Genomic DNA, 18057 nt, shown 5'->3' with positions numbered 1-18057 from the left:
TTAAGTTGAATCTCAAGGTTTTTCTCTGAATCCTGTCAGAGGCCACTGATTGATTGATCGACTAGCCACTTCATTAGGTACACCTCCTTATTTCTACGCTCTATTTTATTAGCTCTATTTATGATATACATGCTTTTTGTAGTTCTACAATTACAGACTGCAGTCCACCTGTTTCTCTGCATACTTGGTTAACCCCCTTTTTCTCTGTTCTTCAATAGTCAGGACCCCCACCACAGAGCAGGCATTATTTGGGTGGTGGATAATTCTTAGCACTATAGTGACACTGACATGGTGATGGTGTGCTAGTGTATTGTGCTTTTACGAATGGATCAGACACAGTAATGCTGCCCTTCAGCACTTTGTCTTTTTGGGTGTGTCCTCACAGTAAGCATATCACAGTATACACAGTTCTTAAGATGTTTTCATAAATAAATATTATATATATATATATACTGTTCATATTTTCACATATGGGGCAGCACATTTGGTCATTTGAGACAATATAATTTAGGAAACCTTTCAGTCACAGACTTTACTACATTTCATTTATATTTGATAAAATAACACAGCCTAACATTGTTTTAGATGCAGTATTTCAGTAGTGACTGTGTTTATCTTAGATATAAGCCATAAATGAGATTAGGCTGAATTTTGGTAAACAAAATAAAAGTTTGCTGTCCCAGGCCTCTGATGATGCACTGCCTTCATTTCTTCTCTGTATTCCTCTATTGCTCCTGTCTTTCTTTCCTCGCTCTACTTGTTATACTCCTTGCATTTTTTCTTGCTGCTTCACACTATAATGCTTTCACTACATTTAGTTGTCCAAAAATAAAAAGTAAAAAAATAAAACAAAAACAAAAGTAAAGCAACTTTTCTCTTTTTATGAGTCTGAGCACCAGTCATTTGAGACCAGGTTTGTCTCTTACAGTAAATTACTGTCAACCATATCATCTATATCTGGATTATACATTAATCATTCTTAATGTGGTCATATTAGGTTGTTTTTCACTGTAAAAGCAGATATTTAACATGGTTCCATATTATCTCTCATGTAATAGAATTTGGGACAGCTTAAAAATTAGAAATACTGTATTTAAAAAACTATAAATAATAAAATATTTATTTTGTTATACACACACATACATGTATATATATATATATATATATATATATATATATATATATATATATATATATATATATATTGCATATTTTGCAATTGGAAAACCTCAGATGATTATCTACACAGGAAGCAAACTCACTACCTTTGAGTTACTACTTCCATAAATACACACAGAACAGCTTGTTATAACAACAATATAGTCTAACTGAGAGAATCCATAGAGAAGTTATTATTTTAAGAGCAAGACTGTGAATAAAAACACCTAAACTGCACTGCATGTTTGCCATGATTGATTCAAACCTGCAGAATCTATGATGTCTTTATCAGCAACTAACAGGAAACTAAGGTGCTAACTTCAGCCTTGTGGCTGTCATTTTGGGAAACACTTGCTCATCTAACGACGGTTCCTCTGATGGAATTACCGAAATAGTTATAGCTAGACAGACAGCTAAGCTTTTGGGAAATGTAGTACAGTTTAGATGAATCTTGAGGTTTTTAGAATTCACAATCAGGGCTGCGTCTTGCCTTTTGGGGGGCCCATCTTACTAGCTGATGCAGCTTACTGTAAAATTAGTGGCTAACTAATAACAGTGACTATCACAAGCTGTCTAAATTATGTAGATTTATAACTGACTTTTTATAACTGGCTTTTTATTGTTAGAAATGCTTTACTTTCTAGGTAGTATGATTTCTTTTTATTACTTTAGGCTTTTATGTGCATGGGTCCAAGGATTAATCGCAGCCTGAGTGTGTAAACCTGGATTAATCAATCACAGCCTGAGTATCTAAACCTGGATTAATCACAGCCTGAGTATCTAAACCAGGATTAGTCACAGCCTGAGAAACAGAGAAAGTTGTTAGGTTTTGTGAAACTAAGATGAAAGTCTGAAAAGATTAAATTTAGAAAGCCTGTCTAAGTTGAACCTGCTTTGTTAGACTGACCCCAAAAACACTACTTCTTGGTGTCCAGCCACAAGCAAAAACAAATGGCAAAAACCACCCAAAAACATACCTTTATCTTTACACAATGTAACGGTACACTCAGAAGTTGTTACAGGGCCCCCTAATGAGCAGTTGCTTATGTTACTTATTAGGTAGAGCCTAATATACATGTCCTCCTGCAGTGCATATTTCTAAGTAGCTCCCCACTTAAAACAGTAGGACATTTTGATAGCCTTAACCCTTTTATCAAAAAGTGCTATCAGCATTAAAAGAATAAATAGGATATTTTGATAGCCTAAATTACCTTATCAGGTGGATGTAATAATATTAAGCTTAGTTTGTACGATGGACTTGAGGTAAGGCTGAATTAACACTAACATAAGTCACTACACTACACTGATGATACGCGCGTGCATGGTAGGACCACTCAATGGGTAGGACAAAATGTTAGAACATACTGTTCACAATCCACTGTCTGATGCCACCACTATGACCGGAAACCTTTCGCAAGAGTTCCACGAAAGAAGCCATTCCTCAGAACAAACCACAAACTGCAGAACTCATATGCATAATGTTGTTGGTGCTACAAATGGAATTTTTTCTGTGGTCAGATGAGACAAAAATTGAAATCTCTAGTTGTACACATCACCTTGATGTTTGGTGAAAAAAGGACTACATACAATGTATGAAAAGCACATGATACATATTTTGATAGTGTCAAATACAGCAGGGCATCATTGATGCTGTTTTCCAGGTGAGAAAAAAATAAATGCATGTATGACCATGGCAGCTGCTGGGGCAGTAAATGTCTTGACCACACTAGGAGCAAGTAGGGGCACATTTCATTATATTGAAAAGTGTAAAAATATTTTCTGTTTGTAGTAAAGTGTGTTACCATGATCACTTTGTGGTGATATGTGTGTGTCTTTGCTAAGCTAAGACAGTAATGACAGAAATGAGCAGCAGAGTGCTTTCAGTCTGAAGTTTAAGTTTGAGACCGCCTCTATAAACTATATATTAAAAATGTACAAGAAAAATTATATTTATGATCAAGGGGTTTGGAGAGAGCAGTACATTTACTTTTGAAAAAGAAAAAATATTTTATATGTAACATTTAATGTGAAATGTGTGTGTTGTGCTTGATTAGTAGTACAAATAAAAATGTAAAAACTAGACATAATTTGGTGTATTAATTTTATATTCTAAAAACTGTGTGCAGGTTTATGCATCATATTCCAGAACATGTTAAACTCCTGCACAGATGTGGTTTAGCTTTGCAGTAAATGTACACTGTTCTGAAGTGAGGCGTTTATCCCTCATTTGTCTCTTTTTTTACTTTGTTAAGTAAGTACCTTACTATTCATTGAGATAACAATGCCTGTTTTTTTTCCTTCTTCTTTGTTCCAAGAATTTCCACCCTTTACAGGAGAAGGAAATTGTTCCATATTTCGGTGGCAGTTCAAATTACCTCCATCACTAATGTGCTGTTGTTGCGCAACCAGATTGCCACACTAAACCACCACATCTTACCGGGGGGCTATTTTTTGACTTCTCTTTGTATGCACGCCATGTTTCTTACCGTTACTCGCACAGTTTCCTTTCAAATTATCAGAAAAATATGTTGTTGGGGTTAAACATAAAATCATTTTTCCATAGCATAACATAACATAACATAACATAACATAACATAACATATAAAGGCCTAAAAGCACTTAAAAGATACAGATAGAGGTCAAAGCCTACAGATAACAGGATCAAAAACTGTGATGAAGGTGAGAAATACAGGGGTCCTGAGGGGTCTGGGACCATCTAATTAACCTGTTGGACCCTAAGAATGTCTCAAAAACCAAATTCTGGCAGGTCCCTGAAAATAAACATATCTTGAAGTTCTGCTTTCCTCTAGGGAAAAACAAATGCTCAAATACAAATTTAGAGAAAGGTCAAGTTGTTTAGCTGCTACACCCACCGACCGGTGAGCTTCTTTCTTTGGTATTCTTAACTAAATAAAGATGCAGCACTGGTCTGCCCCAGGATGGTGCTATGGCAGATTGGTTCATCCAGTCGGTCCTTCATAGCTTAGCAACTGTAACTATGCCCAAGATGCCTCTGAAAAACTTTACAATATTCTGTAGTATATTTGTAAATCTGAAAACTTGCCCAATTTCCTGAGAGTTTGGTGAAACGAGTGAATTGTTACTCATTTCTCAAACTGAAGACAAAAGAGGAGATGTGTAAGATCTCAATTAATGTGTGGAAGAGCGCATTACCAAACCAGAAATGAGCATTTTCAGAAGAAGACTTGCTGAACTGCTGCTTTGACAAGTAAGTTACCAGCCTGCCAACATGGGAGCCCCCAAATACCAGGGGATATTTCGCACACTGGGTGTAATACATGTAGGAATAAAAGAGCAGAGCTGTCTCTGTACTGCAAGAACATTCAGGAGGAAGCTGCACATTCACAATGCTATGATTCATTAACTATGTTTTTTTTTTTACTTGCTTTTTTTTTTTTCTTTAGCTTTACTTGTAAAGTAAAATAATTAAATATTTTTTTTTATATTAGATGTAAAATCTCGAATTGCTTTAAACAGAAATTCTAAAGTAAAAGTAAAACATTGCAAAGATAAAACACGCTTGTCAGAGGTGTCTGGGCATACTTACAATTGCTAAGCTACAACTGGGCAAATGGTACTTAGGAGAGGAGTTTAGTGAAATTTGAAGGCCATAATCAGTTTTCTCCCTCCTAAGAGTAATGAGTGATGACACATACTGCAGAAAACCACTGGATTTCACTGGATAAAAAAACACACAAATATATCCAAAACGGTACCTTTACAGGGTGGGAGTAAAAATGGTCTTTACTTTTCATGTAAATGACTACAAAATAGGTCTTATTCCAAGTGAGTTTGGATCATTTCTATTGATAAATTCATCATAATATTTTCCAGACAATGTGATAAAAGTAATGAATCAGTAATGACACAAAGTGCAGTAATGAATCTAACGTCACTGTCTCCCACTGACAGAACAACAAGCTCATCAGACACACAACACAACCTTATACAAGATGCAGCTCATCTCAGCATGTGTGTTTTAGACCTCATTTACAGGAAGTCCAGAAAAATATGTGGCTTGTTCGGAAAGGGGTGGAGAATAGCAGCAGCTTCCTTCCAGGGGTAATAAAAGCCCTTAGTGATGGTATAGCAGCTTATAACCAAGAAGAGCAAGAAAATCAGCATTGAAACTTCAAGTGAGTATTCTACCTTTTTCCATGTGCAGGAGTAGACCTATAGCGTGTGTTTAAGGTCCTAAGATTTATTTTAGCAAAATTCATAAGATTTTTTATTTATTTATTTATTTATTTATTTTTACTGTACAAATGAGCTGAAATACAGCAGAGAAGTGTGTGTTTTCTCTCCTCCTCAGAGTAAGCGCTGAATGAAGTCTGTCACTCTAATGGAGCTGCTGTGAGGGCACAGATGTTTTCCAGATGTTTATGTCTAGAGCTGAGCCGCTGAGTCTTTTAGTCTATAAAGTGCTGAAACTAAACTCTGCAGGGAAGATAATCTCCAGGAGCAGGATTAGCAGTCAGAATGTATTTAACAGATTCACACAGGCCAAAGGTTTACAATTTGAAGATGTCTGAGATTTTGAGAGATGGTATTTGAAGTGTTTTAATTTTAAATCAAGAAAAAGTACTGGCTCTTTCAAGACATTACCTTTGTGTAAAGTATTGCAGGCTTTTATCCTGTAGTTTCTTGAAAACACACAGACACATTTTCTAAGCCGCTTATCCTTCTGGGTCACGGGGGGAGCTGGAGCCTCTCAGATGGAAGGCAGGGAACATCCTGGACAGATCGCCAGTCCATCACAGGGCAGACAGACAGACATACACATTCACACACAAGGCCAGGGCCAATTTAGCATCTCCAGTTCGTCTCACTGCATGTCTTTGGACTCTGGGAGGTAACCGGATCACTCAGAGGAAACACAGGCAGACATGGGGAGAACATGCAAACTGCGCTCAGAAAGCAATCTGGTCACCCGGCCAGGGAACTGAACCCAGGCCCCTCTTGCTTTGAAGTGACAGTAGTACTACTACTACTACTACTACTACTACTACTACTACTACTACTACTAATAATAATAATAATAATAATAACAATAATAATATTTTAAATAATTAATTTCTGCAAATGATGACATATCTGAATTTAATTTAATCTTAACCATCCAACCATGCGGTGTTTACCACATTCGCACACAGTTTATTACTGAATTGACTAGACTACACTAAACCTAAAAGACTCTTAACTAACTCTAGACTAAGACTAACTCTACTCTCATTTTTTATTTATTTATTTTTGATAAATCTGTATTCATCAAAATACATAAATGAATAAATACGACCACTTCTACCTAACATCTATAAAATGTTCACTGGATACCACCTTGAATTTCTGTTTTGCACCCATAGGACAATGTGGGGCTTCTGGATCCTCCTCTGTGTTGCCTTTTTTACAGGTAATTTTATTTTCCCATTTATCAGGCCCACACATTCACAACAACCTTGAACCTGCATCTACACAGAATACACAAGACCAAAAACAGTCTTCCAGCTGCTGGTGAAGTCTTGCTGGCCACTTTCATTTTGTATAACACTGAAATGAACAGAAATAATGCTTATTTTGTTCAGTACATCATTTACAAATCTAAATTGAAAACTGCTAATAAAAGCCACATCTGCTTTATTTTGGACATCAGCTTCTAATGGAGTAAGATTCATGATGTCTGCCATAAACTTTCATATGCTGGGCTAGAATTCTTTACTTCTCCTCTCTCCTTTTAGAGTCCTGTTCTGGTGATGTTTTGCAGCATGGGGATCAGTTGAGTATCAAGTTGCCAGCTCAGGTGAAGATACTGGAGTTCACACCACTGGATCAATCCTTCAGTTACACCATCTGGTCAAGCAGCATCAAGCCCCATAGGGGAAAAGTGGTGGAAGAGAAGGGCAATAACAGGTGCTTCATAATCGACTTCGTCAGTTTTGATGATGAGGGAACCTACACTCTGTCGAACTCTTACAAAGTGTTTTCTGTCATCAAAGTAACGGTTATTTGTAAGTGACTTTATCCAGTGTGTTCCCCTTACACCTCTTATTCTTCGCATCCATGTTTTCTTTATAAGTCTTCCTCTATAATTGTCCAAATGATCTTTGATCCAGAGTCTAATACTACCCTTCAATTTCTTTCAAAGTCTCAATAAAGATACAGACACATATGGCTGGTGAGACTCTCAGCATTTCACTGGACGGTCTAATGAAGAATGATGCCAGTCTGAGTTTCTCCAACCTGCAAGATAAGAACATCATGCTGGTGAAGCAAGGCTCAGTGCAAAATCTCACTGACTACTATGAAAGAATCAGTTTCCAAAGCAGCAGTTTCCAGGTCCTCAATGTCAGTGAGTCAGATGAGGGCAAATACATTCTCTTTGACGGTAAAAGTCGTCAGGTCAAGGTCACCACTTTAACCCTCACTAGTGAGTTCCAGTCATCAAAGTCATTCTACTTTTTCACAGTTGAGTCATTGTAGTCAAAATGTGAACATTAACATATCAGTATTTTTTGTAATCTGATAGAGGTACAGTCAAGTAAATCGATTCCCTAAATCTGAATGTTTCCTTCTCTTTGTGTAGAGCCTCTCAGTGGGAGGGATATAGGCACTGGTGTGGCTGTTCTGCTGCTGCTGGGGATAGCAGCCAGTGTTTGCTATTATTATAAGGAGAAAAAGTGCAGCCAGTCCACTTCCACGACTACAGATGAGGAGAGCTTACTTCCCCAGACCAGACAGCTGTCCACTTCTGACTGCCCTGCGGCTCCAGGAGGCCCCAGCCTAGTAAGACTCCAGCACTGAAATGAGCAAAATCGTGCATGTACTGCCAACATGGCATTGCAAAATGTACAAATTAGAACGTAGTATGATTTTTTGTTGAAATGTGCTTAAAAATGCACTTTTTCTTTGTGCTATGGAAAAAATGGACCCACAGCAGACAATAATATACTAGAACATATGTGTGTGTGTGTGTGTGTTGCAAGGTGGGTATTCTATGCTCTGTCACAATGTGTGTATTGCTTGAGAAATTCTGTTTGTAGTTAAAAGCTGACATTCAAAATAATGAATCTTAAACTGATACTTTGGTGAAATTGCAATTATCCAAATTTGTCTTATCTGAAATGCGGTCAATCAGTCCAGACATGTTTGGTGTCTGAAGTTTGCTCTTTACTTTTAGCTCTGAAGCTACAAGGTCAACATACTGGCTAAATGACCAATTACTAAAATAAAGAAGCAAACCTTGGACACCAAACACATCTTAGCTGATTAAATACATTTGGTGTAAGAGAAAAATTATGTAAATTAGATTTTTCAGTGAATTACTGCTGTGTGTGTATGTGTGTGTGCGCATGTTTGTGTATATGGTCATATATATGAGAGAGGTCTTCATGTTGGCTCTGGTCTGAGAGTGTTTGTGCTGTTGTTTTGTAGGTGTACACTCCTGGTTATCCTGCTCCAGGTGTGGTTATTTGTCCTCCACCTGTTGCTGCAATTCCTGTCCAGTACGCTGGGCAACCTGTCATACCACTGCATAACCCTGTGAGTCTACACACACACACACACACATGCACATGCACACACATGCAAAGGAACCCAGGTTAGAACACTCTTTATAACTTCAGCGTAAATGGATGGAGCTAAATTGCCATAGGCTCCATAGGTAGATATGTAAATGTAATAGATTGCATGACATCACAAAAACAGATTAGTTTTTTATATATTGCTTGAGGAGTGAATGTTTTGTATCTGACCGGGGAGTCTATGTTTTATCAATGTTAATGTACATCAAACTCTCTTGCCTAAAAACAAAAGAACTAGAAAAACCCACTTTCCAATGACATTAGCCTTCAATCTGTCACAGCAGCATTTCTGCATTTGTTTATGGATCAGTATTTATTAGTAAGTCATGTTATATTTTTTTTAAATAATACAAAAATACTTTTAATCCTACCACTACTACAATGGCAAAAATATCATCTCATACACTGATACAATGGTTCATATTCAACATTTCACATCCTGCGCTGCATTAAATCCAATTGATTAGACATACTTGCAGTTCTAGAAGTACTGACGATATGCTCAAACGAGCATATTGTGACATAATTTATCAGAATGACAATAAATATTGTCATATTACTTAATAAAGAACAGCCATTCAGTAGCTACGAGGAAATATGTAACCTGATGTATGTAGCTGTTGGAGAGAGAAACTAAAGTGTGGGCCCTCATATGAGCCCTCAGGGTTTAGGAGGAATAATCATAGCACAGCGCTTCACTAATAAGTGCAACAAAGCAATGCAGTATCACAGTTCAGCAGAATATAGCATGTAAAAACAAAACAAGACGTCAAGCCCAAACCAATAAAGCAGCTGAAAAATGTCAGTCAAGATCAAAACAGCAAATCAATGTGTCCATTAGCAATAGATGAAACACTTAATCATATACGTAATGGAAGATCTATCAACAGGTACATGTGTTTGGTGTTTTTTAGATGTACACCCCTGGCTATCCTGCTCCTGTGGTTTGTCCTCATCCCTACCCCAGTGGATAACTTGCCCCCTAATCCTGTGAGTCACTGTCTCACTCACTCACTCACTCACTCACTCACACACACACACACACACACACACACACACACGCACACAATCATGAAGCCATTAAATCAGCTCTGTGTGGAGGCTGAAATTACTGAAAAGTGTCCTGAAAGGCTGATACTTCAGGAATTCTTTAGTGTTCAATCAGTGCAAGAGTGAACACTACACAGTGGCTGGTTACAAGAGAATACTTGAGCCTGTGTGTGTGATGTTAATATATAAAGACATATGAAGTGGCTGATTTTTAAATTATAATTTCACGCGTTACAGGGCAGCACATGCACACAATATTTTTTCCTCCTGACTCAGTAATGCTACTTCTTTCAATTTTACCAAAATAAATTGCACATAGTGCAGCTTCAAATAAAAAGAGAAAATTCACAAGAAAAATTTGGAAAAGAAAATTGTATAGACATATGTTTGAAAATGCAAATATTAAGAATTAAATCAAACTTAATTTTTCCAAAAATGTTCGTTGTCTCACTACTCATTTAACTAGCATTTGCCAATCTTTGCTTTCATTTTTTTATGTGCAGAGTTTGCAAAATACATTCTTTCTTTGCTTCTGAGTTTTAACACATGTTTGGGCAGAAGGGTCTTAGAGGAAAGCTCTGACCTTTAGGCAGTGTTTACAATATATTTTGATATCCACCAAAAACACTGGTCTGTTTGGGTGTGTTTGTAGGTAGAAATAGATTTGAGCAGGAAACTCATTCGAACATAAGCAAAAACTACTGGCTGGTTCATAAAAGCAAGCAAAATAAAAGACGTGTGAGTTTTAATTAAACCAGTTGCTGTCCTACTACACCAAACCTGAAGTATACTGACCTTCTACAAATACCTTCTGTAAAATAGAGAACGTGGAGAGACTCTTTCAGTTATTACACTTCTAAACTATGGAACTCAATTCCACCTTTTATTAGACAAGCTCTGTGCTCACTTTCAAGAAACACTGACAATAATAGTAACCTGTAGGTGGCCGCAATCTATAGCATTCCACTCGTTACTGATATGCCTTGTTAGCCATTTAGCAAACACTAAACGCTTAGTTAATGCTATTAGGTGCAAATCATATATAGTTTGAAAAATCCACAGGACTCAAAAAAAAAGTATTTACTTAAAAGGTGTTTCTATATTAATTAGATGTACACAACCAAGGCATTGAGCATAAAGACATGCATCTGCAAAATCATACAAATGACACACTTTAATATCAGTTTTGTTTTGTTTTTTTTGTTTTTTTTGTAAAGCAGATGCCAAGAATTGTTTCGGAACCAACCAAGTTCTTGTAAAATAAGACAACAGATGGGATTTCTGTTCTGATGCTGGTTTACTGCTGCTGCTTTCTTTGAATTCCGTGACTTATCTGTCTCATCTACTGTTTCTCTTTTTGTCCTTCATTGCATTCTTGCTAGTTGTGGAAGCAGCCAGTCACAGCTGACCTGTAGAAATGTGCAGATGTATCTCTCAATGGATCATCCACCCCTGTTCTGGCTGCACATCCAGTAGGATTTTAATTTGATAACAATCTGGCATTTGATACAGGTGCCTAAATAGAAGTTGTCTCATTTAAAAAATATATAATTAATTATATTATTAAATAAAAATAAATAAAAATAATTCATTCAAATTAAAAATGTGGAAAAACAGTCTGTTTTTAAAAACATGTAGTGAGTAGAAAGAACAGATTTTTCTTTAGAAATGTAGTGCATAAAAGTATTAAGTGACAGAAATACCCAAGTACAGATAAATACTTAAGTACAGTAACAAACTACTTATACTTTGTTACTGGGTCAATGCCAACTTTTAAGACCCTCCCATCTGTAAAAATATGTCAAAACTCAAAAGCAACAGAGATTCCAGGAGCAAAAGAGCATATTTGGGAAATCTGCAAATAGAAACAAACAAAAATAAAAAAAGAAAGCAAACACTGACAAATTGCTGGTTCAAATGAACAGTCTCCTCATCTTTTTAAAAATGAAGGTTGATTAAATCTCATTATATGTATTTGCAATATGTTTTTTTTTCCATTTTGGTTCTTAATATTTTGCTTGTGGATTTTATCATTTTAGTTACTTACTTTTCTTTTACACAGTACACAGATTTGTTCTTACTTATTTATTTACTATTCTTTAATAAGTCATAGTTTCAACACTGACATGTATATAAAGCAGGGAGAGGCAGTTATTACCTACTTTGATTGTAGCAGGTGGCTTTACAGCTTTTAACTTATTCCTTTATATCTTATGGTGTACAAAATGAAGTTTCTGGTGAACTGCAAACCCTTATATTGGAATATAAGAAACTAAAACAGGAATAAATTCAGTACTGTGTAAAAGTCAAAGATCATCCATCATTTATTTAATTTCCAGGCAAAAGGATAATTAATTATTCATTTATTCATTATTTATTTTTCAGTGTCAGGAAAAAGTAGACCACCTATATTCAACAGAAACCTGCACTTCTAAATATAATTTGACATTTCTCAGTATTTAGTTTGTCCCTGCTTTTATTACAGCTTCCATTCTTTTTCCGAGACTTGCTTTCAGTTTTTTAAAGAAATTTATAGGGATGTTTTTTCCCCCCTTACAGAGTTCAGTCTTAGAAACTGGATGCATTTTCTACTTCTCACAATCCAAACAATCCTAATTACAAATTTAAAATCATCAGTCCATAAAACCTTACTCCACATCTCAGGTGTCCAGTCATGGTGTTCTAGTGTTAGCTAAAGCAAAGGTGTAGCTTGATTCACTCCTATCATCCAAAAAAATGCTTACTGGGTGCATCATTGTAAAGAATGGACAGATTAAATACTGATAGATTTTATACACTTAGTGTGGGAGGCAATAAAAAAATGAATAACTTGTACTTAATGCTTATTTGCTGGTAATGCTTTACAGCAGATCAGGATTCTCCAGATACATTTTGTACTTCAAATAACACAAGTGGACAAGCTGAAGTATTACTATTTGAATTCTTGACAAGACCGTCTTTATACAGTGTTTTTATTGCTATTAAATCTGTGTACTGTGTTAAAGCTCTATAACTTTTTACAATGTACACTTTATACACTGTGGTTGTAAAGATATATTAGAATAAAAGAAAATCGGGTTGTAAATGATTGTCTCCCTCTGTTTTAACCCTCCTCTGCTCTTTTCTCATCTCTTTTTCTCTGTTTATCTGTCTGACGCTGTCACTTATTTTAATTCGTATCCCCTAGGTGTGACCACTTCCAGCCCCTATATCGGCACTGATGTCCTTAACCTCTCTACCTCCGCCATCCTGTTCCACACAGAACACAGGAAAACGCTCGGCCTACAGTTTCCTGTTGTTCAGCTTCTGTTTGTACCTCAGCCTCCTTTTATACCTCAAAGAGTCTTCAATAAACAGAGTGTATGTCCATCTTTTACATGGAGTGTATTGTCTTTAAAGTGTTTGATGTTCAGGTTCATCTTATAAAAGGAAAGACAGATTCTCACTCTTGTCTTGTAAAGGGATGGTGCTGTCTAGGAACATGTGGGTGATAATTTTGGCCTTTTATTAGTGGAAATAAACATATCAATAATGTATGCACACGGAATGGTGAGCTCATGATTAATAAGCTGCTTTCTATTATAACTCAAACTGTGTCAAACTCAGTGACTGAACCACTTACCTGACTCATGAACTGGCTCATCATGAAATACCACTTAAGATCCTGCAGGCCAAGTTAAAATATATTGTAGTGTCATAAAGAGGAAGAGTCAGGAGAGTTCATAATTTCTGCTAGGACTTAATGAAATTGAAGGCAGGTCACTCCTAGCCATGCGCTTTCTCCATGTGGTACCCACTAGCCCACGCTAACTAAATCCACACCCCGACACAATAAAGCATGTAAAACACATAAAACACATTATCTCAAACCCAACAAGCAACATCACTAACAACAAATGTCACCTAAAGAGGGAGCGCACGCCTCCCTTGAGCCTCTTCGCAAGGTCCTCTGCATTGCCTTGCCTACAGAGCCTCTAAAGCCCCCTCTGCATTGTCAAGCCACAATATTCACTTACAGGCAGTTAAAATCATAACATATGCTTACTTCTATGCCTCATGAATGCACATAATGTTTAAACATAGTAGTCATATATATATATATATTTTCACTAACCTGTAAAAATGGGCAATCGCTTTTTCATTTTTTATTTAACTTTAGGATTTACACATCGTGAGAGGTGCATCTGTCCAGCAATGTTGATTGGCATATCTTGTAAACAAAATCTGTGACACCTTATTTGGAGTGGTCCTTTGTCAATGATTACTCTTAACAGATTATCAGCAACACATCAACAACGTATCAGTGAATTAGCAGTAGTGAAACATCTGAATACATTGAAGTAGATATACCCTAACCCTAACCCTGGCCATATTCCTAATCTTAACCCTAACCTTAACCCAAAACCTAAACCTAACCCTCATGTTTTTGACATGTTACTGAGAGTCCGTTGAGTGTTTGTTTCACCTAAAAGGACCATTCAAAATAAAGTGTCACCAGAAAATAATCTAAAAACAAAGAAAAGAAGAGCAAAAACACTGTTTTTAACAGAAAATGAAAAAAAAATGCTGTTCTTAAAGTCCTCTGCACATTTCCTATCTCTGCACATCCACTATCTCTCCTGCTAACAGAGAAACATTTGATCTATAGTTTTTATTTATTGTAAAAGCTAAATAATCATTCAGTAAAACTGTTCTTTCTGAAAACCAAACAAGAAACAATATTTTAAACATAAAAGATCACACTAAAGGAGCATACCAGCTAGGTAATTTTGTGTCCTGATAAACATTGTTAGAGGTCTACAGTCCACCCTGACAAAACGTTAGAAAATTTAAGTCTAATCGTAACTTAAACAACTTGACTGCCTTAAAATTTCAATTTTATTGTTCTTGTGTAATGAGTAACACATAATAATTATACTGCTACTTGAGTTACTTTTAATGTTCAATTAACTTGAAATAAACAGAAAACAATAATTTTGCTTACTCTCATAAGTTAAAATAAGTATTGTAGTGCAGTAGATATGCCTTTTTTCCTACCATTGCATTCTCTCTCTCATGGGCATGCACTGCTACTCATTTAAAAAAAAAATCTAATAAGGGGGCTCATTAATTGTTCCATAAGATCCTAGTCATGCATTACATTTACAGCGTTTAGCAGATGCCATTGTCCAGAGCGTCTTTCAAGCTTTGTTGTAAGAGATAGAATCCAAACTACTCTTGAGCCAAGATGCTGCCAGATATACAAACGCAGTGCTAAAACCTAAAAAGAAAGATACAGAATTGAATATAGTTGTTATTACTAAATATAGTGCATTGCAATAAGTACTTAGATTAGAATTCATTTAAGTGCTTCACAAAAAGATGGATCTTCAGTTTGCAATTAAGGACCATAAAGGACTCTGCTGTTCAGACCGCCAGTGGAAGTTTATTCACCACCTAAATGCCAGGACAGAAAAAAGTCTTGATGCTCATCTTCAACGCGGCTTGAAGGATGGTCGGTCAAGCCAATCTGTACATGAAGCTCGAAGGGTTTTGACCATTTCCATCAGGTAGGGAGGGGCTGGTCCATTTTTAGCTTTGTAAGCGAGCATCAGGGTTTTAAATCTTATGTGGACAGCTACAGGAAGTCAGTGAAGGAAACAAAGCAGTGGAGTGACATGAGTGAACTGAAAATTGAGGACAAACCCTACTGTTGCATTCTGGATCAGTTGCAAGGGTATGATGGTTCGCATAGGACGCCAGGACTGAGGACACAGTGTCCATGATTTCCAAAAAGAAATTCAAATGTTGATTTGTCGGACCACAGGACACTTTTCCACTTCGCCTCTGTCCATTTCAAATGAGCTTGGGCCCAGTGAAGGTGGCAGCGTTCCTGGATCCTGTTTATATATATATAAAGATTTCTTCTTTGCGTTTTAGAGTTTTAATTAGCATTTGTGGATGCAGCGACAAACTGTGTTCACAGACAGTGGTTTTCAGAAATGTTTCTGAGCCCATGCAGTGATTTCCACTGCAGAATCATGTCTGTTTTTAATGCAGTGCCGCCTGAGGGCCCAAAGATCACAGCCAAAAAATACTTGTTTTTGGCCTTGTCCCTTGCATACAGAGAGTTCTTCAGATTTTCAGAATCTTTTAATGTTATATGTATGATGAAAAACAAAAGTTCTTTGCTATTTTACGTTGACAAACGTTATTTTTGAATTGTTGCACTATTTGATCATGCAGTCTTTCACAGAGTGGTGAACCCCTCCTCATCTTTACTTCTGAAAAACTCCTCTCTGGGATGTTTTATACCCAATCATGTTATTGACTTGTTGCCAATTAACCACCAGATGTTTTTTAAGCATTACACAACTTTACCAGCCTTTTGTTGGCCCCATCCCAACTTTTTTTAAGAATGTGTTGTTGGCATCAAATTCAAAATGGGCATATATTTTTCAAAAAACAATAAAATTTCTCAGTTTCAACATTTGATATGTTGTCTTTGAAACATTTTCAGTGAAAAATAGCGTTTGCAAATCATTGCATTTTGTTTTTATTTACATTTTGCACAGTGTCCCAACTTTTTTGGAAATGAAAATATTATAGACATTCAGGAATGTTTGGGAGGAAAGAAAAGAGTGATGCTGGTCCCCATGAAAAGATGTCACATTGGGCCCCACCGCCCCACCACCACAGGCCATGCCAACCCTGAAAATATATATGCAATATTCAGCATACAGAGGAATTCACTTTTTGATGGAGGGATGATACCCTATGAAATGTTCGAAAGGCCATCTTTTACGATTTAAATGTAATTTTAATTGTAAAATTCTAGAATGGGAAATGGTCTTAAAATTAACGAACAACATAAAATAGAACTTATATATACATTGACCAATGGGTTTGGGGAGACATGGCTGGTTCATTGGTAAGGGCATGGGAGGGGTATGGGGAATGGGAAACAGGGCTGATACATTGGTAGGGGTATGGGCATGAGGAGAAAGGACTGATTCATTGGTAGGGGTATAGGGAGACAAGGCTGGTTCATTGGTAGGTGTACGGGGATGGGGAGTAGGGCCAATTCATTGGTAGGAACATGGGGAGACAGAGCTGATTCATTGGTAGGGGTATGGGAAGATAGGGCTGATTCATTGGTAGGGGGTATGGGAAGACAGGGCTGATTCATTGGTAGGGGTATGGGGATGGGGAGTAGGACTGGTCCACTGGGAGGGGTATGGGGATGGGGGGTAGGACTGATTCATTGGTAGGGGTATGGGGATGGGAAAACAGGGCTGATATATTGGTAGGGGTATGGGTATGGGAAAACAGGGCTAATTCATTGGTAGGGGTAAGGGGAGACAAGGCTGGTTCATTGGTAGGTGTACGGGGATGGGGAGTAGGGCCAATTCATTGGTAGGAACATGGGGAGACAGAGCTGATTCATTGGTAGGGGGTATGGGAAGACAGGGCTGATTCATTGGTAGGGGTATGGGAAGACAGGGCTGATTCATTGGTAGGGGGTATGGGAAGACAGGGCTGATTCACTGGTAGGGGTATGGGAAGACAGGGCTGATTGATTGGTAGGGGTATGGGGATGGGGTCTTTAGGCTGAGCCTAAGGCTTGCATCTGTTGGGTCTGGCATCCTATGAGGCAAGAGAACAGGGTGGTGGGGAGAAAGAGGGTTGAGGAGAGAAAAGAAAATGTTGAAGAGCTTGTGTGGATCAGATGCTGATGCTTCCACTGTTTCCCTCTGCAGAAAGGTGATTTTACAGCAGTTACTTCAAGTGAGAAAAGAGAGATTGGTGGAGCAAAAACCAAAGTCAAGCTGGGATTTCCTCCACCTTCTCTCAGCCATTCTCTCCATCCCCATACCCCTCCTAATGAACTGGTCCTACAGGACCCCTGTCAGCAGGGGGCAGGTGGGGAAGATCTTGCTGGCCAGGAGAAGCGAGGACAGAGAAGGATAATTGCAGATGAGATGAAAGAAAATAAAGTATCTGTAGCTGTATCCAGGAAGAGAGAAGAAAATTAGTCAGAGAAGGGTAGTTAGGATAGTAGAAGCAAGGGACAAGGAAGAGATGGGGTGTAGGCAAGGTGCAAAATACAGGAGACCCAGAAGGTCTCAAAATCAAAATTCTGGGGATCCCTGAATGCCACAATCAGCATGCTTCTGTCTTTGCTTTTCTTAACTAACTAAAGCTGTAACACTGGTCTGCCTCAGGGTGGCGTTGTAGGTACCTGGTTCACCAAGTTTGTCCTTCATAGTCT

General features: G+C 37.4%; 1 protein-coding gene across 2 annotated transcripts; it reads left to right on the top strand.

The window, feature by feature from the left end:
* Positions 1–3780: 3780 nt before the first annotated feature.
* LOC118809950 lies at positions 3781–13151 on the top strand. 2 transcript variants are annotated; one of them, XM_036573467.1, is made up of 8 exons: positions 3781–5315; positions 6543–6589; positions 6915–7184; positions 7322–7603; positions 7760–7959; positions 8608–8715; positions 9671–9746; positions 12994–13151. In XM_036573467.1, the coding sequence occupies exons 2-7, from the start codon at positions 6547–6549 to the stop codon at positions 9728–9730; spliced, it is 963 nt and encodes a 320-aa protein (XP_036429360.1). In that variant the 5' UTR covers positions 3781–5315; positions 6543–6546; the 3' UTR covers positions 9731–9746; positions 12994–13151. The 2 variants fall into 2 exon arrangements, with proteins under 2 accessions (XP_036429360.1, XP_036429359.1); XM_036573466.1 differs by lacking the exon at positions 3781–5315 and having other exon boundaries at positions 5672–6589.
* The last annotated feature ends 4906 nt before the right edge of the window (positions 13152–18057 follow it).

Source organism: Colossoma macropomum, unplaced genomic scaffold, assembly GCF_904425465.1.
Source record: "Colossoma macropomum unplaced genomic scaffold, Colossoma_macropomum, whole genome shotgun sequence".
Classification (NCBI taxonomy): Eukaryota; Metazoa; Chordata; class Actinopteri; order Characiformes; family Serrasalmidae; genus Colossoma; species Colossoma macropomum.
This window is presented reverse-complemented; position numbering and strand designations above follow the sequence as displayed.

Excerpts from the sequence above, each read along its gene's own strand:
- LOC118809950 (XM_036573466.1), top strand. The coding sequence starts at position 6,499 with ATGTTCACTGGATACCACCTTGAATTTCTGTTTTGCACCCATAGGACA. Across the intron at positions 7,604-7,759 it reads CACCACTTTAACCCTCACTA|AGCCTCTCAGTGGGAGGGAT; the intron begins GTGAGTTCCAGT and ends CTCTTTGTGTAG. Across the intron at positions 7,960-8,607 it reads CTCCAGGAGGCCCCAGCCTA|GTGTACACTCCTGGTTATCC; the intron begins GTAAGACTCCAG and ends GTTGTTTTGTAG.